We start from the raw sequence: 23,577 nt of genomic DNA, 5'->3' as shown, positions 1-23,577 counted from the left end.
AAATGTGTTAAACTTCTTTGTTAGGTGTTTCTCCTTCAGCTTATGTACCGCTTCTCCGGATTGATTGCGCGTCAATCAGTGTTGAAGTGCAGTCTCTGGATATTGTGGCTGTGAAAGAAATTCTTGTAATGCCGTCGTAGCTTCGCTCATATTTGATTTAGGAGCTTTTCTGGTATATCGAGAATGTGCCCAACTAATGCTATTAACACATTATATTAATACACATTCATGGCACATTCAAAGAAGGTTCCTAAATTCTCCCAGAATCATGACTGGCTTCGATTGGGAAGACTTCTGGACTTTTCAGAGAGATTCCAGATTAATTTCAGGAAACTTACTAACTTTCGCTGGAGACTTTTTTTCCTGATATAGCAGAAAAATTGGCACATTAGCTTCTCGTTGTTTTCCAGTAACGTTTCGGATTATTTTTAACAGTATAACGCTTCAGTTCCTCCTGGGTGATTTTGGTATCTTTACACTAGAAGAACAAATATTGATTATCTATTGGCATGATTTTCCTTTTGTTACGAGCACCTATTTCTCTCATAGCAGTACCAGTAGAGGATAGTATATATGGATGAGATAGTTTTAACAAAAACATCGCTTACAAGTCATTTTCTACAGTTGCAACACTAAAAACAGTTCCAAAACGTTCCTGGAAAATAATGGGCAGCTAATATGCCTAATTTCTGCCAGTAACATTTCTGGCAAAAACCAAGAAATTTTGCCGTTAAAAGTTAGTAACCTTCCTGAAATTAACCTGGAATCTCTCTGAAAAGTTCCAAAAACTTCTCTATCAAAGCCAATCACGTTTCTGGAATATTTCAGAAACCTTTAGAGAAAACTTTTTTTATGTATAAATTAATATTTTTGCCCTTTCCTGATTTGCCAGGAAAGTTCCTGCAGCGAATATGGTCGAAGTTAGGACGAAACTTCAAGCAATTCCGTCTGGTACATAAAATAGTTTTTCAACCGCAGTGTAAAAATGCCATTCATGGAGCTTGTTGCAATTCTGGAAACTTTTTCTCAAAAAAAAAACTTGTTTTTCACAGGAATTTAATGTAGACCCTTGAAATACAGAAACGTTATTGTCCGTTTTTCAGGAGAAGGCACTTGACTCCTCCCTCGTCACGTGGTGTTCGATAATTCTATTGCGCTGTTTTCGGCAAAAGGTATATTCGAATCATAGCATTTTGTTGTAAAAGCAGCAGTTTTTAAAATGGAAGAATAACTAAAATGACATGTGACAAGTCAAGCAAGTGATGTAAAGGACCCTAAGACTTTTTTGCACATTAAAATGCACGCCCAAGTTAAGGATGTCTTGTCTCCTTTAGAAGCGCGTGGATAAATCCAAACACCCTGCTTACCGATCACTCCCGCGTAAAATGGAGCTCTGCGTTCGAGGAGGCGTAGCGAAGTGCCTTCTCGTAAAAAACGGACAATACCCGGAAGTAATCAATGATGTTTCGGATTTTTTTTTTATAGTGAACATTGTAAGTTTCAGAATAAAAAAACATAATACTTTAAAATGTTTAAAAGTATGAATTTGATGGTAACAATTAAAGAATTAATTTAAAAATTAATTCCAAGAACAATAAAAATGTCCCATCCTTCCATCATGTATGGACGCACTTGGTTTTAAAAATGTTGTGAAAATGACAAAGAGAATGTATCATGAATGTAAAGTTGGTTACGTATTGTTAACATCTACTTTAATCAATGATTGACATTTTAAATTACACTTTGATCGTCCCATAAATGAAAAATATTCCTGTGCGCGACAAGTACCATCAACCATTTACGGTGGGGGCAAGTTTGCAACTATTAGTTTCATCAATGATAGAATAATCAGTTAATTCTTAATGAAATAAAGGTTTTTGTTTACGTTTTTTCTCATTATGAGTATTTTTGAAAGGTTTCTACATCATTATCGCCGCTCTCAACTCTTCTAACTTTGTGTATAATGGATTCTGTTGAAAATGCCATTAAAAATATAAGCTAATTAATTTGAGAAATATGATGACTCAGTGTGTTATTTTTAAATACTATCTCATAAGCACTATGAATTGAGATTTTAATTTTAACTGCAATTTCTAATGTTTATATACGTTTTGACAGATTCTCGAAAATGTAACAATCGAAGGTGAAATAGCGCCTGATGCAGAAATTAACACGAAGTTAATGGGAATCCCAGGAAATGTAGGTAAATTATGTTTACATCATATTTTATAATAATGCAACAATTTTAATATAGCATCGCTATAACTATTCAGAATATTTTTATTATTTATTTATTCAAATAGTCATGTCATTAGCAACTGATTTTGTCTTCTGCTTGATTAATAAAAATGGAAACTCCACATGCTTCGCTTGGGGTGTGGAGTCCCAGGTTTCTCCTAAGTTAATCTTTTCGTGAACTTTTTCGGATCTTGAGAGCGTAAGACGATCATCAAAAAGAAATAAAACGGCTGTCAAAGTAAAGAATTTGTTTTTGTTTTAATTGTCTGTTTGTTTTAGTTTTTTGTCTTGTCAAACTTAAAAAAAAAAAAAATGTGATTTAAACATATTAATTTGCAGATGATTCTATGTTGAATAAATGTACTTTAAAGTCCTCCAATATAAGTTAGAGCCATTTCCTCAAATTATGGATATTTTTAAAGATTAGAACCACGTTAAAAAATAAAATAGGGCACATGTTTCCCCCTGTTCAGAATCGTACAAACAACGTTTGTATTTCTTTTGTGCATTGTTTAATCATTCTGATGTGTAAGAAAACGAAAACGTAGAGTATCAGTCGAATTTTATAAGTTTAAAACCAATCGCCTCTTTTAAAGACATGACACATGTATTTTTTCGTGCCTTCAACATCAAAAAATATGGGGCTGTAAAAGACAGAAAACTAACGTAGCAATTTTCACCTGGTTTATACATGCTGCATTTTCTCAGTTTGTGGTAAATATACTTGCGGATGTCTAATTTACGTTGCATCAAGAGCAATAAAAAGCAATATCAACGGCAAAAACATCAAAGAAGTGTGTAGAAAAAACATCAATTTTCATGATACTCATAAATGTAAGACAAAAGATAAGAATTCTTTGATCTTTTGGCCTACATCTGTGGAAACAATGGAAAGAAAGTAAAAATTTGTAGACGCTTTCACTAGTTGATGGCGGGAATCTCGCTCAAACAATGAGACTTCAATAAAAAAGGATGTATGAAATATTGCTGTTTTTTCGGTATTTTCTCATATATCTTTCTTTTTTGCCAGCAAATTCTCTTCCTCCTCGCGGTTTATATTTTTTAATTCAATGAAATTTTTTACTAATAATTGCATTTACTAACTAAAATATTAAAAACTGATATGAGTATTAAAAACTTTTTATTATTATTAATATTATTATTATTATTATTATTATTATTGTTATTATTATTATTATTAGTAGTAGTAGTAGTAGCAGTAGAGAGTCGGCTGGTGTCGTGATGTTTAAGGCGTTGGCCTTCTACGCTTTGAACCCGGGTTATGACTGACCTGTGGTGGCTAATCAGCCAGTCTGCAAGATTTAACATGATTTTGCTCTATGATAATTAGAACCAGTAATGATCCTAATGGCCCGTTGTTGATACACTTGGGTGAACCATTACTGGCATACTTATGGCTCATTACTAACAAAACAAATTGGTTCACTAAACAAAGGGCTTAATCAGGGCCCGATCGAGCCAAACTGGGGCCCAGGTCCTGAGTAGATGTTGGTGCCCCCCCCCCCCCACATGAGAAAATCCGCACAATTTTAAAGTCAATGTTTCATACTAGAAACCTAAATACTGGAAACTACATTTAAAAGGAAATCTAGGATTTGAATACCAAACACTTGATAGTCACCAAACTAATCACAGTTAAAATTGCCTCTTATGGCGAAAAAGAATTAAAAAACAATTTAAAACTGCAAAAAAAATCTTACTAATTCTGACATCAAGCTTTGAAAAAGCTTCTTTCTGGCTTTAACAGAGGCAAATGTGTCGATCAAATAATTGAAATCTATGTTTGATGTCACAGAATTTTCAATGGTCAATAAGGAAAACGCCTGTAAATTATCCTGAGAGACGCAGCTTCTCAAATGATTTTTTATTCTTTTCAAAAATGAAAAGGAACGTTCACTGGAACAGCTGCTGATAGGCAAGGTAAGAAGAAGCTTGCAGGGGTGAATCCACATTCGGAAATGTATGTGTAATATTTAGTGATCTTATCCTTTTAAAACATTCTCCAGGAGAAGGGTTACCTTTTGCAAAAATTTGAAAGTGTGTTAATTCTTCTGGAAAATGTTCATCGATGTCATCCGAGTAATTATTTTGAAATTCCAGAGCTAAGGGACAACGACTTCTTTATGCGAAATGTTTTTAACTTTAAGAGGTTTTGAGCTGATTTTTAAAAAAATTTGAGCCTCCTCTCCCTTAAAGTTGAGAAAAAGTAAAATGAGCTTTAAAATAAAAAAAAAAGGAAGTAAGTAAGTGAATTCAGGCTAGGCTATTTTGGTGCCCCTAAATTTGTGGTGCCCAGGTCCGCGGACCCGCCGGACCGTGCGTTAATCAGGCCCTGGGCTTAATTGCTTTGATGATCGTACTTCTTCATTATTTAAATACACTGAACAGAGAAACTATTTTTGCATACATATTGCAGCAAACCAATTTAGAAGGGTCTATTACTGGTACTAGCATGCCCATTACGGGAGCATAGAGAAATTTAAAATTTATTTATTTATTTTAAAATTTAGGTACCCTTTTGATGATTTTATGTGTTAAAAATGATGTCGAAGGTTCGAACAACGATAAATAAATAATCTTATGATGAAATTATGGAAAACTTGTGTTGAGTAACTAACTTAATGTCCCCAAGTGGTCAGTTATTGATACATTTACCTCAGTTGCAATTGTTTTGATTAATCAAAGTTAATCCTTAGCAACTTAAAGTCAACTCTCGATAACTCGAAGTCCCAAGGGACATGCTAAAATATTCGAGTTATGGGAAGTTTCTAAAACAGTCTTAAGAGGTTGGGCCCAATGAAAACTACGAGATAAAGGAATATTTGAGTTATAAGATTCGAGTTATCGAGATTCTACTGTATTTGTCTTTTAAAATTTTATTTTATGTTTTATTGAAAACAGTTCCTTTGTTCGAAATGTCTTGAGTGATTTTCTTTCTTTTTTTGTAATGATGCATGTTTTAAGAAGAAAGCTATGTTTGGAATCGATTTGTGGGAGAATGAAGAAGTTGTGCGCGACTTCCGAGGAGAATATGCAACAAACGTATTCACAGATAGAGCACTAAGCGTCCTCGATGAACACAATGCCTCAAAGGTTTGACTAAACATTATCATACTTTACTTCCAGTATCATTATTGTTTGATATAGGTGGTAGTTAATTAGTTTAAAGGTAAACTTGAGAGATAAAATACGCTCTGAAAAAACTCAAAAGCGTTCTGGCAAAATAATGGGCACCTAATTTCTGCCAGTAAATTATCTGGCAAAAAGTAGATGAGTTTCCTGTTAAAAGTCAGTAACCTTCGTAGAATGAGCCTGGAATGTTTTTGAAGAGTTCCAAAACCTTCCATATCAAAGCCAGTCTCTGGAATAATTAAGGAACTTTCTAAGAATACCGAGATATGTTTATAGTAATAGCTTGGCACATTCCTAATTTACCAGGAAAGCTCCTAAATTATTTTTACAAGTATTACCAAAGGTAAGGCAGTCCCGAAGGAGCTACAGTAGCCAGGGACTGTAATTCGCTCTCGTTTGAGGCCCAGTCAGTTTCGAAAGGCAAAACACCTAATAAAGAAGATGAAAATGTACTCATACTGGTAGATAAAAAAAATTTCACACCAGTGAAAAGCCTGCATTCTTGAAACTTGGAGCAGTTCAGGAAACTGCTTGCAAAGAAACTTGTTTTTCACAGGAAACGGGTGGAAATCCGTTAAATACCGGAACGTTGCCTGGAAATAATCAGTGATGTTTTGAATTTTTCTTACACTGTAACAATAGTTTGCGAACGCTTTGAAATCCTTTCAATAAATCTGAGTATCACATTTTTGAAAGTTTAAAAAAAAATTTAATTTTTGAATAATTTACATCTGAAACTATTTGTGTTTCTGTCAACAGCGCAAGAAGGGATATTACCGCCAATGAGTTTTAATCTTGAAAATATAATTTAAGTTTTGGAAGTTAATTTTATAATTATTTTCTTCATTTTACAATATTTACTTCAGAAATGACTGCATCAATGAAAACAGTTTTGTTGGTACAAGACATCTTAATGAGAAAATTTAGTACAGAAAAATTAAATTATGTCTTTTTTGGTGAGCAGTGATTAAAATAATTGTATTAAAATTGAGATTCTGTAAAAAATTTGCTTTAGAATTGTTTGTTCTCTCTATTAAGATATTGGCAAAGCATATTTATGCATTTTAAGAGGAGGGATAACTTATTACATTAAGTGTAAAATGAAGCATTAACATATCTACTGAAAATGATCCTGCATAATAAATTCATACACATAAAATATTCTACTTTTAATGTTGAAAACTTTTTTAAAAAATCCCTTTAATTTTGCTTAACCATAGGACAAAAGAAATCTTTTATCAAATGTCTTTTCCTCCATAAGCTCGCATCTTTTGCAGTGAAAAGGAAGTTCCTTATAAGCTTGAAAAACGTGTCTGAAATTTTTATTGCTGTTTTGTGCTTCTAACGCTGATTTGTATTTTCAATTTTTAATGCTTATTGAAAAGTTAAAAAAAGATTCCTTCGCTTTGCTTTTTTGAATGGCGAGCGCTCGGATTTGAAAGTAAATAGATTTCCTCTAACAACTGTTAAGCTATAAGTTTCGTATAATAATATTTATAAAGGACAAAAATGCGTACATAGTTGACATAAGATATTTCGGATACGGATTGATTGTAGGTATCCTCATTGTGGTATGCAAGTGATTCTCAACCAGTGGTACGCGTATCGCTTGCGGCTCGCGGAAACCTGCAAGAGGTATGTGGTTAACTACCAAAAAGTATACAAAATTTTGCTCAAATATGCTAAAATTTAATGGTGAAAAAAGTGTGATTACTACTGTATGATCCTACACTGTAAAAAAAATCCGGAAACGTTTCTGAGTATATCGTGCAGCTGTGGTTCATGAAAGTTTCAAAAACGTTTCTGAGTATTTCGGAATCCTCTTTCTGTAATGTCCAGAAACGTGTCTGAGTATTTCGGAATCCTCTTTCTGTAATTTTCAGAAACGTTTCTGAGTATTTCGGAATCCTCTTTCTGTAATGTCCAGAACGTGTCTGAGTATTTCGGAATCCTCTTTCTGTAATTTTCAGAAACGTTTCTGAGTATTTCGGAATCCTCTTTCCGTAATTTCCAGAAATGTTTCTGAGTATTCTGTGCAGCTGTGGTTCATGAAAGTTTCGAAAACGTTTCCGAGTATTTCGGAATTCTCCAAACAATTTTCAAAAACTTTTTCCGTGATTTTTTCTAAAATATAATTCTTTATTATAGTATTGCATACCATATCAGTTTCAATTCTTTCATATCTAAGAGCAATAATACAAGCAATTTTAGAATCATTCGTGGATTTTTTTTTTTTTTTTTGGAATTTCTAATGACAAATAGCATGGTTAACAGCATAACATATGCACAGTTATAAATTTTTGAAAAATTATAAAATAATCTAGTAGTTTCATTCCTAATCACAAAATCGTCGGGGAATTGGAGTGGGGGTACCTTCTGAAAAGTGGGGATTGTTTGTTAAACAGTCTTAAACTTCAGTTTTTCTCTCAATATTTTCAAGACAAAACTATCAACATATTGTATTTTTAATGCAGAACTTAAAAACATATCTTGTATCAAACTTGATAGCTTTTATCTTCGGATAAAATTTGACAGGACTTACCTACCCTTCGCGTTCCTAAATTCGTTCACCTCAAGTCAATTTCTCTGACGAACAAAGTGTACCGAAAAGTACCAACAGAGAAATTGATGAATTTAAATATGACACCAAGTCCCCCTGCTGGAACCATTCGGGTTGATTGTTCTGTTCTTGCCCTTTTCCATCTCATCACAAATATAAATACTTATTCAAAATAGGTTACTGATTTTATTTTTACAGTGTGCGCAAAATGCATTATATATTTTATTTATTAAAACATTGAACTCTATTACATGATTATTCCATTTCATATATACAAGAATACCCCGCCCCCCCCCCCCCCACCATAAGAGTGATGGTGCACCCATAAAATGCTATGAAGCGCCCACCCCCCCTTGAAAAAGCAACATCATATACATTATAAATCAAAGTATCATATACATTATAAATCAAAGTATCATATAAATTATAAGTCAAATACTTTAATATGGTGTAAAAATACAAAATTATTTTATTAAGTCTTTTTTTTTTATTTTGCTTTTGGTAAAATTGAGGCTCGTAAAACGAAAAAAATGAAGACACTTTTAAATACATATATGTATCTATTTGTTAAATAAATTAATACACATTTAACTAATTTAAAGCGTTTCGCTAATGCAAATATTTAAAGAGATATCGTCATTTAGATAATACTGAAGCACTATGTTCCTAATTACAAGAGATAGTTTTTTTTTTTTTTTTTACTTCAATACAATCTAGCTACACTGTTTACAAGAGAATGAAAACATGCAACCTTAAAGACGAACTATCAAACCTGACAATTTGCATATTATAACATTTAATTCATAATGCTTGATACATAAATGTTCAGCCAAATATTAACTGAGATTGACACATAAAAACAAAGTACACAATAACACTTATTTAAATTTTTTTATAATCTTCAATTCATAAATTTTACAGAATAAAACTAGACACACTTGCACTTTAAATATGTGTTCTATATAATGTAAAATATTTTCAAATTGCAATAGTTCACAACAAAAAAATAATACTGAAGAAAATAGTTTTTTTTTTAACGAGATTTATATGAACTAAATCTCTTTAAAGTAATAGAGTTGCAAAGCGACTTACCTATTCGTCGGTGGTGGTCTTTTGCAGGCTTTGGTCACCAAAAAGGTGATTTTTATGACAGAATAAAATTCTGCCAACAAAAATTACCCATTTGGTATAGAAAGAAGAAAAGTATCCAAGAAAAAAGTGAATTACCTACACAAGTTATGCGACGCAATGAATTTAGATGGCGTCCTCTCGGCAGTTATTTGGTTTTTAATTTCAGTTTGTATTCCTTCTGCGAGCATGCGTCGAGAATTTGCACTTCGTACTTAAAAATAAGTGACATAGCTTCAAATTCAATCTCATGACGATACATATGCAAGAAAATATAAGACTTTAAAATTATCTTCAGTGAATTCATGCGAGGAACAAAACTTCTACTAATCCCCTTGATGAGTGTTACTTCGCATACATGAGTCAGCACTTGTTTTCATTGCGTGCTTTCGAAAGTTTCAGTTTAGTTTTGCTGCTGGACTATAAAATTGCCGTGAGAGCTGCGCATGCGTCGACTCTTACTTTCTTGCTAAACGGGAAACGTTTTTGATTATAGCAGAAAACTGCGGAGGGCGTACGAATCTGTGTATTACGGAAAACTTTTTTGTATATTCAGAGAGTTTTCCGAGATTTTTTACAGTGTACATTGAAATAAAAGTCTTACAAAGATATTTTTTTTTTCCTTTTTTGAAAATTATTTTCTTGTCTTTTAAATTAAAAGGAATATGAAGAACTAGCAGATATTGCTAGGAAATACCTTCTGGGGTTAAAGGCAACAAAAAAGTGTTTCCCAGTTTAACTAACCTGGAAAACAAGGATAGAAACAAGCTTAATTTGAGGATGATTCGCATCTTTATTTGTGTGTGTGTGACCAAGACGCAAGTCTCAGATATTTTTAATTTTATGCCTGACCAATAAAACTTTATAATAAAATGACCATCAAAATAAAAATCTTTGTTTTAATTACTTGTTTTAATAACTTTGTTAAATTATCTGTATTTAATTTAACTTAAAGAGTTTAACGGTTAAACGTTTACTAGTACAACCCGTTTTAATAAAACTAAAATATTTTTTTTAAAGTTGCGCATAGTTAATGAAACACAAAAACAGGTTCGTGGGTTAAAAAAGGTTGAGAGCCACTGATTTATTTGGTACTTGCATAGATGCATTTAAACATTACTTATATTTTGTTACTAAATGCTACATTGAATCTTCCCTCATTTTTTAGCCTCTATTTCTCTTCATGTCACATGCTGCTTGTCATACCGGAAATCCATTCTATCCTCTACAAACACCAGCGGAACTTTTCGAAAGAAACAATCACATTTCAGATGAAAAAAGAAGACTGTTTGCTGGTAAGACAATATAAATCATTTCATTCTCTACATCATTTTCCCTGTTATATTCAAGCGCTAAACTGAATTCAAACACCGTTTACCTTTCATATACGTCAAACGCGAACCCTTTGGAGCGAGGAAAGCAAAGATTTGAAGGAAAGGAAAATTATTTTTCTGTTTAGAAGTTTTAAGATGTTGCAGAATGAATAATGTACTGCAGTTTAGAAGTTTGAAAAAAAAAAAAAAAAGGAGTACGCTGCAAAAGGTATAAAAGTAAGAAATTTAAGTCAAAAGAAGCTGTATAAGAATGGAAGTTGTATATGACGGTAATATTTGTGTCATTTACACTGTGAGGCAAAAAAATATCTCCAAAGTGCTTCTGGCACCGTTCTTACTGATTCTTATATAACATGATCCCCTGAATATAAATATGACCACCATTTCCCCATCACGTCCCACATTTTTGGAAATGGCTTCCTCAATTATTTTTACCCGACTACTGCGAAGCCAAAAGGAAGGGTTACGATTTTAGCAGTCAATGTATGTTAGTATTCTCGTATGCTTCCTTCGTAATGCCTAAACAATTCATCCGATTTTGATGAATAAGGCGTCAATCGATTTGTTATTATGGTCCTGGTAACATAGGCTACATTTTAACCGACTTCAAAAATATGAGGAGTCGATATTGCCTTGTAAACCCCGATATTAACTGATTTCTTCTTCTTTTTTTTTTTTTCTTTTCTTTTAGTGCGGGTTTTAAATAAATTGATTTATTTGATGATTTAACCACCATTTGTTTTTGTAATATATATTCATCAGTTAATATATAGTCGAGTATATTGGTAAATTACGTACAGCAAAATTATATACCTTATTTACACTACACACACTTCCCTCTCATCCTCACATATTATTACAATTTTGCACCTTTATCCCACACTAATATTAACTACGCCTATGCTGTACAGTACAGCGCAGCGTTGTTGGTACGTGCGGATAGAGAAAGCGGTTTACTTTATCCTAATTCCTTACACTGAGCAATTGTTTCATCACGAATGTCTTGGTTTATAATGTTTAATTATTAAGTATAAATTACTTCACGCTATTATATCACCCGTCTTTTTGTTGTCGTGTCACAGGTTAAAACAAAATATATTTTTAAAAAAGTTTAAAAAACTGCAACCCTACTCCGGGGAGAAAAGGCTAATAAACAAGGTAGGTACTTATTGAGCAAAACAAGTCATTTGATTTTAATGACATTATGTATTGAATGAATTGTGAATTGTCGTAATTTATTGCGTAATGAAAATTGTTTAAGCAAATCGGATACACCCTGTATAACATTCTTTAACTTACTCCCGCGTAAAAAGCGGGAGGTTTCACGAACCACCCAGTGTGTCGTTTTGTTCGTATGGTGTGTTAAGATTGTACGTTACTTAAATTCAGTTTTTGTGAAAAACAAAATTGGTTGCAAAACAACATTACACAACTTTTTTGATATTGTATTAGATATTCCTATTTATTTAATTCTATTGAAATCCTCTGTCCCATCAACATAAAGAACATTATAATTCAATTCAAATGTACCGTAGTCGTGCGTTGTCAGTTAGTTAAAAAAGAAAAATAATTTGTATTTGACAGCAAACGACTACGACGTTTGAATTGAACTATAATGTAACTAATGTGGAAGTGAAAGAGGATTTCAAACGAAATAAATAATTAGAATTATCTAACGTATCAAACGACTTGTTTTACTCAATAAGACGATATCAATAAGCACCTACTATGTTTCTTACCTCTTTGTGTTTTTTTTTCTCTAATCGGGTTTCAGTATTTTTAATTTTTTTTTCATTACAACGCGTGCATTGAAAGTTTTGGATGTGAAATACAGAAACCAATCGGCAACGTTTGCTCTCATACGATTCTAGTGTTGTTGCGCGTGAAAATAAATAAAGCTCTTTTTTTTTTCTTTTTAATATACAACGAGATCTACTATTGCTAATTTACATGTGATAATTATGTCCAAGGATCTTATAAAGATGAAATATTTTCAATAGATCGCTATCTTCCCCTGTTATCGCAACGAATAACTAAAATAATACAAAAATTCAGCAATTTTGTCAAAAGTCTTAATTTTTAAATTTAGGACGTACTCGTTTCAAAGTCGTTAGTTGGTTTGTCAAATTAAGTTTGATTCTTTTCCTTTTTCCTAGGGAAAGAAGGGGATGGGATATTTCAGGTCAGCCTACGGGGGGGCATATGGAACTGAATTTTGATTGTGATCATATAATAGACAAGAAATTAATCTATTATTAAAATTCATAATATATTAACATTTTAAATGCGGAACAATATTTAAAATGCAAAATAGACAGACATCAAGTTTACCATGCGGTAACCTGAAATTAATGGCTCCTGAGGGGACCACCATGCTCGCTCCCCTCCCCTTCCTTTCGGACGGCTCTGATAGAAGGTTTGCTTTAAGGTACGATTTTTGGGCTTTAATTTCAAGAAATTGACAGTGCAGTAACTTTCGACATAGTAAGCCAACAGTAGCGTTTTTAAGACTTCAATTTTAAAGCATTTCTGGGGGATAGCCCCCGAATCTTTCCTTTCCTTAATGTCACCATAGAACGTCTAAAGCTGCATTTTTTTGAACGACAGTTTCTAAAACTTCCCGGGGGGGGGAGTCTCCTGACCCCTCCTTCCCTAACATAATCGAATGTAATGTGCAGTCGTGTTTTGGGGAACTTCAGTTTCAAAAAAATACCGGGGGAGGCTCCCTGGAACCCTCCTCCTCTCGCCAACATAAACGATAATTTTAAACTGCGTTTTAAAACTTGAATTTCGAAAAATTGCCGGGAATTAACCCCCGTCGCCCTTTATTTTTGGTTGGTTTTATTAGGATTTAATAGTGCACAGCCATTTAAGGCTACACTGTGCTTTAAAAGAAGTTTATTCTGACTGAATATTATCCGTGCGATTAAGTTTATATTAATAATACTAAGGTCTAGTAATATGACTCCCTCCTAAACCGGAAGCTAAATCATTTCTCTCTGCATTTTAAAACATGCGTTTGAAACAATTTATGGGTCGCTAATCGCATACATTCCCTCCCATTTTTTTTATTCTTAGCGACTGCCCTGGACGTATTTTCTCGATTTTCACCCTTTAAACATCATTTACGACCCCGTGTTTTCATTGCATTTTTTGCTTCTCTTGATAAGCAGTATCATTCCTCTGAAGTTGTTGAAGCACTTCAGATACACCCTGTATAACATTGCTTAAGTAACTCCCGCGTAAAAACACGAGATATCATGAACAGCACTAATTGAGTATCTAAGTCGATGTGTTAAGATTGTACTTAACTTAAATTCGCTTTTTTTTTTTTTTGAAAAACAAAACTGGTTGCAAAACAATGTTGGGAAAAAAAATAATGATTTTATGTCTGTCATCTGGTTACATACACGGCAGACTGCGTTGCAATCCTGCCTTGGGTCTCCTGCTGAAACGCACGCAAAGATATAGATATTCTGTAATATGGTGTTTTTTTCGCTCATTTCCTAGTGTTCTAAGTCCATCTGGATTATGCTAGTCATTAATTATTAAAGTTTCTTGAGTTTTACTGTTGAAATAGATAGACACTAAAAGTGGAACAATCTTTAAAAAAATAATGCAGCAATTGCTAATGCTGCTGTGCGCAAAAAAAAAAAAAAAAAAAAGTTGTTTTTATTAATATTTTAAATTGATACAATTTATGTAGAAAAAGACAGATTGGCAGGAGAGATGCAGCATAATAAAAAAGAAATTACTTAGTGTTCTAAGTCTATCTGAATTATACAAGTCATTACTTTTTAAAGTTCCATTAGTTTTACTGTTGAAATGGATAAAGTTGTCGAAATAGAAAATAGATTTAGTAAAAGAGAAAAAAATCTTTGAAAATAATTATACAGAAAAAAAAAATCTTAGTAGGAAAAATGTAGCATAGAAAGAAAGAAAGTGCTTAGTGTTCTAAATCTATGTAGATCATGCAAGCCATTCATTACTAAAGTTCCGAGTTTTATACTGTTGAAATAGATAGACACTAAAAGTGGATAATCTTAAAAAACAATGTAACTACTGCTAACGCTGCTGCTGCTGCAAAAAAAAAAAAGGTGGTTTATTAATGTTTTAAATTGATACAATTATACAGAAAAAATTATTTCGGAAGGAAAAATGTAGCATAAAAAGAAAGAATTTACTTTGTATTCTAAGTCTATCTAGATCTGCGGTTCCCAAACTTTTTAGGCCACGGAAACCTTAGTGCTTTGCCTTTACCTCAAGGAACCCCATCATTGTTTATGATTTTAAGACAAACTTTTAACGATCTGGTAGTCAAGTGATAATGCTGAAAAATCATTCGAATAGAAGCAACTATTAATCACGTGAAAATTTTCGTATTTTGATCGATTATTAAGTTTTAAGGTCTGCTGAACGTTCAATTCAATTTCAATTCAATTCAATTTATTTTAATCAGGGAAATATATATATATATATTTTACAAATATGCATTTCACATATAAAATAAAAAGAAATTACAAACAGAAATATATTTCTCTCTGAACGTTGAACTTATTTGGAAATTATCTGTCCAAATGTTTGTTTTTGCATGTATCTGACCGATTTATTGTGGGTGTTCTAACTCAAAACGCAATACAAAACGCAATATGTAGTTGAGCTAAATGTGCACTCCCTTGTGAACTAGTAATGATTAGTTTTGGCTGCAATCTCTTTAGAGGGTGGCCCATCCAAATGATTTCCGCTATTATTCTAACTGCTGTATTTGAAAAAATAATACAAGGATTCCCATGAACATTGGAGCTCATATGCATCACAATGGGAGAAGAGCTGATAAAGTTTTGCCCTCCTTCATTTCCAAGGGGTTTCAAAGCAAAAAGATAGCTTTTTTCTCAAAAATAAATGTATTATTTTTAAAAAAAGAAAGCTAAAGTGCGAGGGAACCTTAACTGAAATATATTTAAATTAACTTTTAGTTGACTTTAGCATCGATTGATTGCTCAAAGAAGGGAGGTGCGTCGAGGGCTTTTGTTGTCCTACATAACCTATGTTCTCTTGCATGATTCAGCCCCTGCGAGCCCCTGAACTAGAACTGTGGCCAAGACACTTAATCTATGCAACTTGGTTGCGATAATACTACATAAATTTGAAATTCCTCCACGAATAAAAATTGCTCCCACCTGGTTTATATAATACGCAAAGTTCAAATGCTGCCATAACTAAAAAATTTGTTAATTGCGAAAGTCCGTAAATATCCGTTGTTCAAGTGAAATTTACAGAAGAAAGTATCATAATGTCCACTACATACTTAACTTCCCACTGCAAGGTTCTCCGATCTCCGTGCCTATAGGGGGTTTCATTGGTTCATAGGGTCCTGAGGCTCCGTGTTTTGATCCAGACCAGGAGGCAAGTAACACCAGATCAAAAACTCCAGAAGTATTGATTTGAAATGGAAACGAGGAAGACTACTGACCAACCGCGACAGATTTAACAAGCACAAGTCAAATTAGCTCACAAGGTGGATCTTTAACTGTTGTTGTTATCGAACCTGTGATACTTTTGATACAAATCTGGTGTCTTTCGGGTAGGGATAGCTCGGCCCGCGCTCACAGCATACTAGTTAACTTTGTACGAAAATCAACTTCTTAAACACTGAAGCTGTCAGTACAAAATACCTCCTTTAGTTTGAAATAAGGCCTATACATAAAAATAAAATTGAATTTGCATGAAATTGTTATAACAGTTTACAATTATAATTGTCTTTGCAAGAAATGATATTAATATGAAGAAGGAAATTGATTCATTGTATTGCTGATAATGGCCGTAAACTCTGGCTTTATGTTGAAAAGTTGAGTACGTACAGTAAGAGCAGGGCCGCGCCGTCACTATGTGTGAGGTCGTGCGAAACACGACGGCGCCAGAGTCAAAGAGGCGCCGAGCCCTACCAATCGAAAATGCTCCAAATAGGGAGAATCTTTGTTAAAAAAATAAAATAAAACTAAACTTTTCATTAAATATAGGGCCCGATCAAGCCAAAGCGATGCCCAGGCCCTGGCAAAATTTGGTTTTCTCTCACAAGAAAAATCTGCGTATTTTTCATGTGGAAGTTTCCAAAAAAGAGAAGAAATAAAGAAATGTATCCTATTTTGGTCTTCCTAAAATTGTAGTGCCCAGATCTATGGACCTACCGAACAGTGCGTTCACCAGGCCCTGATTATATGTAATAGTGGCGGTGAAATTACACTGCTTATGAAACCAGCAGTCCTCTCTCTGCCTATCTAAGAGGAAATGTATTGTTTTCTTCCTAATGTGGAGCCGTGAATGCTTTTTCGGCATGTCTATAGTTCACAATGCTGAGCACATGAGGCGCAAGAAATTTTCTATTCCCTATTTTAGTTCATGAGGTGATTATGTTGTATTGTTATTTCTATGATATACCCTTTTTGGATTTCTAACTATTGTTCGTGGTAGCTCGACTATGTCATGTTATCATACATAAAATAATACTGTAAGCTAGTTTGCATTATATTTTGCTTGTGCGTAATATTTGTATATTGTAGACATCAATTTTGGGTAACTCTTTAGTTCCAAAAAGTAACGACTTGACCTGACCATAATTACTCGATCTCTCCCCCCTCTTTTGCCAATTTACTTTAATTATTTGCGTATTAAAAGAGCTATGGACAGTTAATAGTTTTAAATATCATAGTCAATGCTTTTTTAATGATTCCGTATTTTAGTAGAATTATTGGTTTTATCAGAAAGGATTTCATTTTCAGATTTTAAGATGGAATATACTCTACACTTCAGTTTAGAAATACAATGAGTACCCTGTTATCACATTTTAAAAGGCATAAAAGTGTTTAATTATTTATCCATTAGAGATTAGAGAGATATTTAGAGCGGTGTTAACTTTGATATTTAAAATATTTTCTTCTTCCAAAAGGCATTAGCATATCTGAGAAGCTACTGAACTCGAAATAACTTCGAGATATGGAGTAAAAACATGCACTGTAAGCCAAAATTAAACACACATTTTACACATTGTTTTTTAATGAATTAAATGCCAAACGTATTTTTTCCACGTCAGATTTGTCTACAAAACCTCATGTCAGGTGTTAACTATATTTTCGTCGGAGGTCACTGCATAAAGGCGCTCAAAAACATTTTCATGACGGCGCCGATCAGGCTTGGCGCCGACCTGAGCAAGAGCAGAATGCATTTCAGAACTGAATTGTTTTTCGTGTGCACATTGGTTGAAAAACTTTAATTGTATTGATAATTTGTCATGTGCCGAAGCTGTATTAAGATATAAGATTAAGTATATGATTTTCTACAAGTGATCTTCCGGTGTCATATTCTTTCGTGCATCGGTCAAAATCATCAAGATTCCATTAGGAGCAACATCCGATTCCGGGAGTTACGGAACGAGTTGGTCATTTCTCCTTTCCCATACATCTAATCCGTTTCTTCACAATTAAGTTCCTAAGTCACCTAAAGCCCGAAGCGCATTTGTCTCGTTTTTCAACAGCTTCATTATTAGCGGATTTGTCAGCTGACTGTTTTTATAAAAGTTTCACAGAAACCTTCCTTGTTTGACCGTCGTTTCAATTTTCTGATTGACATTGATGTCCATATGGTTTATACAGTCGTCTGATTTTGCGTAACAGTTTTGTAGACTAGGTATCCTCAGTAATAACAAATTCAAATTTATTTAAATCAATGTCGTTATCAATTTCCTTAAACAGTATGTATAGTGCTGACTTTCTCACGTCTTCAGTCCACCAATTCATACTGCATGTACGTAATTTTGCAAATCTTCGTCCGATTTCTTGGTGAGGGGCTGTCCATAAATGATATTATACTATTTTTCAACATTTTTAACCCCTCCTCCCCCCCCCCCCTTGTTACAAAGTTCGTTTTACAAGCTACTTTTCAGAAATATATTCATATTAAAAATACTTGATGTCGCACTTCTTACTCTTCCCTTTCCCCTTGTTACAAAGTCACAATTTCACGCCCCCCCCCCCCCCGTTTGAAGTGTGACATCATTTGTGTTGCAGTAATCCACAAATAATTCTTCATTGTCAATGAGGATTGTCGAATTATTGATGAAAGAGGAAGTACGCGATCCTTTCGAGTTAGTTTGATGTTTGTGAATGGCAAGTTTTCCATTTTTCCCGATGAAGGTGCGTGTTTGAAATTCTATAACTTTTGATTGGTTGAATTGTAAGAAAGTAGCACATCAAATTGGAGGAAATTTAAAGCTCAACAACTTTGTCATTGACAAATTTCATGAATACTGATCCTGGAAGGCACTAGGAGTAAATGTTTGACAAAAAGAGAGAATTTTTCCGAAACTCATTGATTTTTTTTATAACAAACACAAGGAAAATTATTGGAAATTTGACAAACATGTGTAGAAAAATTTTCATAGGAAGTTTATTTAGCTTACATTTTTATTTTAAACGCATTTTTTCCACCGTTTCCGACATGTTCTCGAAAAACCCAAAATTTGCGCCCCTCCTTCCCCCCACCTTTAGCTCACCCCCTAGGGGCGGAGACTTTTAGTATGTTTACTTACTAACTACACCTAACAATATTCTGAAGTCAATAATTATCGCATATTCCATGCACGCTACATCCCTCTTCTGAGCACTCATTGACTGGACTAATTTTGTTTCTTCCGTTTTAGTGTATTTTGCTGTATTGGGGTGTTAGTTTTTTAAACTTTATTATTATTTTTCTAACAACTATAGGTCGAAAACCATTATAGGTTAGAACCGGTCCTGAGTGGTTCTATGCTCAACTTGGACCTTTCTATCGTACCCTTTCGTTTGACAGGTTAGGTCAATTCACCCTGCTAATGCTTGCTTCGTCTTTTAATTGAAATTAGTATTGGTAAAAAATAAACAGTCGCAATGTTTAAAATTCGACTTAAAACATTCAATAAGGTGATAAATAATAAACTAAACCATAAACCGGTAACCACAAGTATGATTTACGCCCTTAAGCTAAATAAAAAACGGAACTTCTAGTAATTTGTTGATTCTAAAACACATGGATTCTGTTAATCAAGTGCACACACTATATAATTGGAGTGTGCGATATAGATTATAGATCAGATTTTGTCATTGTGAACCTGGAAACAAGTTTCACTATGATATTGAAATATTTTCAAATCTTGTGTGTTTTTAATAGGAATATTTTTCATTCTCGCTGATGATTAAGCTAATTTCCACAATGATAATTCGCAGCACTCATTATGAACGCGTTTGAAACGCTTTAATTCAGAAACAATGATAAAGTTGTCCAATGTGAACCAAAAAGTGTTCCGAATGTGATTCATTTAAAGATAGAGTTCTGAGAATATGTTCTAAATTTGTTCCGTTGTAACCGAAAGTGCCGAATATGTTCTGCTTATTATACTTGTAAAATTTAAACGTGAGAACCTTTTACAGCAGATTAGGGAAACATCTGAAAACAGATTAGGAACACATCTGGGCAAATTTGTGCAACCATAGCTTTCTTTGTTACTACTGTGTAGGTGGGGTGGGGGGGGGGGGGGAGGAGTAGCCCCAAAATGGAAAAATGTTTCGTATTTATATTCCAAATTCAAACACTGATCGTATTGAAAATACAGTGGCATCAGAAATTGATAGAGTTAAGAAGGGGGGTAGGGACAGGTATCCCCCTTCAAGTTTCGACTGTTCATTGAAACCTTTAAAAATGAAAAGGAAACAAACGGGGGGGGGGGGGAACCCACATTAATTGCCTTTTTATTTGTTATGATTATATGTTGAAAGGAAAAAAAAGAATATCTTCTTTTCTTAGACGGACAAAAAATGTAAACAGCTTTCTTTTACTAAAAGTGAGTAGAATCCTTCAGTATGATAATAATACAAAACATTTTTCTTTTGATCACCGACAATTAGCGTCCTTAGCGCCTTTGTGAAAGATCAGTGATCTGCTACGAGTTTGAACTGGCAGAACGTTTATAATCCAGATTGGGCAAAGTTTACAAAATAATGAATAGTTACATTTTATTTGAGGATTCTCTAACTTGAACGCTTTGTGAAGATTACGTGCAAATTAAAAGCAAATTTAAAAATAGGGGGGGGGGGGATATTGATCTTCCTTGACCCCTCTAAACGACAACCTCGTATACATAATTGATACATTTTTAATAACTAGAATAATGTTTAATTTAGTCTCATTTATGTTTAACCTCCATGCAGGGGCGGACTGGCTGACTTTGGCTCAGTCGGCAAAAGAGTATTTTGGCCCACCTCTGTAAATTAAAAAAAGTTAAATTAACCAGTACCGGATCTCAATCCTTCCGAGTCAAGCAAAGGTATTAAACTACAACTAATTTCTATTTTCCTTAAAGTTTCTAAATCAAGTTTTAAAGTTAAAAAAAAAAAGGAAATTGTGAAACGTAAAATAAAGCTAACACTGAAACGTTTTTTATGTGCCTTGAAAGAAGGATACTAATGGTTACAAGTCTTAAAAGGCACATCTTTCGGCTTCTATACTGACAACATAGGAAGGATACGAGGAAAGGGAGGAATCAGGTAAATTTCCTCGGAGATTTTTCGAAATTGGTTGATCTATATAGGCATAAGGAGAAAAGAATCGGGAGAAGGGGTTTTAGTTCCCTTCCAAGCGATATTTTCAAAGTTGATGTCAAAAACCGTAATCTTACAATTTTCAATAACTTTGAAGAGAAGAAAAACAAGGAGTTGACTATAGGGGTTGCGCCGCGATTTTGTTTTCTCAACTGTTTTTCAAAATTGAAGTCTATTTTAGTTAGGCTTGCCAGATTTCTGAAAGGTTCAACCAGGACACCAGTATACCCCCCCCCCCCCTTCCCCCCAAGCTCAGCGAGTATTCAAAAAGGTACAAAATCCTGGTTGTTTTTTGGAATTTTAGAGGGTTGTTCATTCTTAATGCTACGATCAAATGGTTCTAATTATGAGCCTAAACTAGGGGTAATAAATAATACATCACACAAGCAGATACATTTAAAAAATTTATTTCCCATGTTGATATTTTTAAGCTACTTTAATAAGAAGAAGAACCTTGAATGAGAAATAAAACTTTGAACAATATTTACACGTTCTTTGCATTGGCCAGGAATTTTTTAAATAGTCTTTTTTGATTTTTGTTCTTTTCAATCTTGTAAAAATCCTCACAAGCTAATCCCATATTACTTTTACAAGTCAGTGTTACAAATCTGCCCCTCAGAACCAGACTAAAGTAAGTTCATAATCGCTACTTTACAGGAGAAAGGGAAAACATTTGTCTGATTTGTCTGGCGCGTGCAAAGGATAGGACCTGCGCTCTTATAAATGATTACAGATGGATTTTTTTTTTCTTTAGAACTACGTTTGCATGGCTCGATGTGAAGGATTATACATTCAATGCAAGTAGAAAATCGCAATTTTTGGATACCTCAGTCTGGCTCTGAGGTACAGAAATGAGTTATTATTTTAAAAATTCCTTCACAGTTAATTGTTTTTAGACTTTTTTGGTCTCTGTAATCAAACTTATCTCTTCCCGGGACGTGAAGTAAACCGACCGGGACATCGGAATTTTGTCTGAAAACTGGGACTGTTCCGGTCAAACCGGGACGTCTGGCAAGCCTAATTTTAGTCTATCTCTGTTTACAATAGAATTTCGAGGGCTCTTCCCAGAAATTCTCCGAAATGAGAAGTGTTAGAAATGCAATTTTAGGTTACCCTGGGTAAAATTAATGGAACGGGGAAGCATCGGGAACTCTCTACGAAAACGTTTCGACTTTGAACTATTAAAAAACGCGAAACTGTATTTGGTCTCGTTTGAGAAAGGAGGATGTCAGGGATCTCTTTTGGAAGCATTTAAGAACTAAAGTATATTGTAGCCAATTTTAAACTACATTTAGTTACTATAGGGAATCCGACGACTCTCCCTCGAAATTTTTCGACATTAAAATTTTAAAAATATAATCTTGTAATATGTTTGAAAACATTAAAAAGAAAGGGGACAGGTTTCTCAAGTGTTTCCCCCTAGATTTTTTAGGATGGCGCCGTGCCCTTCCGCTTTTAAGCTAACCTTTGACACTAAACTTAATCAACCCTCCTTACCTGTTAAAAATTCAAACAAAACTTCACAAAAGCGAAATTTTTTCAAAAGGTCACACAAGTCTGTCCTCGAAACGTTACTCTCTCGTTTCAATAACTTATCCGCAAGAATCTGATTAGAATATATCTGAATGTTTTTTGCATTACCTTTAAAACTAAATATCAAAAAGCTTTTCAATATTTTAAAAATATTTATTATCGAAAACACTTGATCTATAAAACCAAAAAGTAAAAGGAACATCTTTTGTGTTTTACAAAACTTCTCTTCAAAAGTACCATTTTATCTGAAAGCGCACTGTCCCTTTTTTGGTCTGGGGGAAATACTAGTTCCCTCTGGGCATATCTTCTTGAAACTGAAATCAATTTTAGGCTACAGTGCAGATAAAAGGATTACGGAGTTCTCCTGCGAAAATTTCAAAAAGTGAAATTTTAAGTTATCTTTAGTAGCTTTAAGGCGATGGCGAAGGTTGGAAAACTTTGGCAATTTTCGATATCTAAATCTGAAAAACACTATTGAAGGCCTTGATGCCAGAACCAGGTAAGTCCAGACTCACTCATTTTTTGTTAAGACTAACAAATAACATCAATGTCCAATAGAAAGGCTAATGTCTTTCCCTCATTATTTACTAGAAAGCAGAGGTTCGATCTTACATTTGTGTCCCGTTGTTGCACCAATCGGAACTTCTATCTTCTCCACACGCGAAAATGAATTTAAAAAAAAAGTTTGGACTAAAAACTGGTTCTTGCATCAAAGTCCTCAAATGCAGACTTGAGACTACCGTTGGTGACTTTAAGACTAAAGGAACTTCATACCTGAAAGACCTTATAGGTACCCCATTAAGCATAAATCTGGCCCTGATTGCAACTAATGTTTCAAAAAAAAAAGAAAAAGAAACCTTGCCCCCTTGGAACTCAGTCCTAAATCCGCCTATGTTCAGGAGCTCTCTCTCTTTAGTCGACATTTTGTCCTGTTTCTGATTCAGTTTATCGTTCTCCAGACTTGTATAGCGATAATTTACAATTGACCAATGAAATATCTTGC

General features: G+C 33.8%; 1 protein-coding gene across 2 annotated transcripts in view; it reads left to right on the top strand.

The window, feature by feature from the left end:
• LOC129231382 (arylsulfatase B-like) overlaps positions 1 to 23,577 on the top strand; it is a 101,106-nt gene that overhangs the window by 58,246 nt on the left and 19,283 nt on the right. Inside the window, exons 5-7 of one of the 2 annotated variants that reach the window (XM_054865680.1) lie at positions 2,119 to 2,199; positions 5,227 to 5,352; positions 10,248 to 10,374. In XM_054865680.1, the coding sequence (XP_054721655.1) occupies positions 2,119 to 2,199; positions 5,227 to 5,352; positions 10,248 to 10,374 (334 nt within the window). Of the gene's footprint in view, positions 1 to 2,118; positions 2,200 to 5,223; positions 5,353 to 10,247; positions 10,375 to 23,577 lie in introns of both variants that reach the window. The other variant, XM_054865679.1, reaches the window with a different exon arrangement.

This window comes from Uloborus diversus, chromosome 10 (genome assembly GCF_026930045.1).
Source record: "Uloborus diversus isolate 005 chromosome 10, Udiv.v.3.1, whole genome shotgun sequence".
Classification (NCBI taxonomy): Eukaryota; Metazoa; Arthropoda; class Arachnida; order Araneae; family Uloboridae; genus Uloborus; species Uloborus diversus.
The sequence above is the reverse complement of the archived record's forward strand: the minus strand, read 5'-3'. Positions and strand labels throughout refer to the sequence as shown.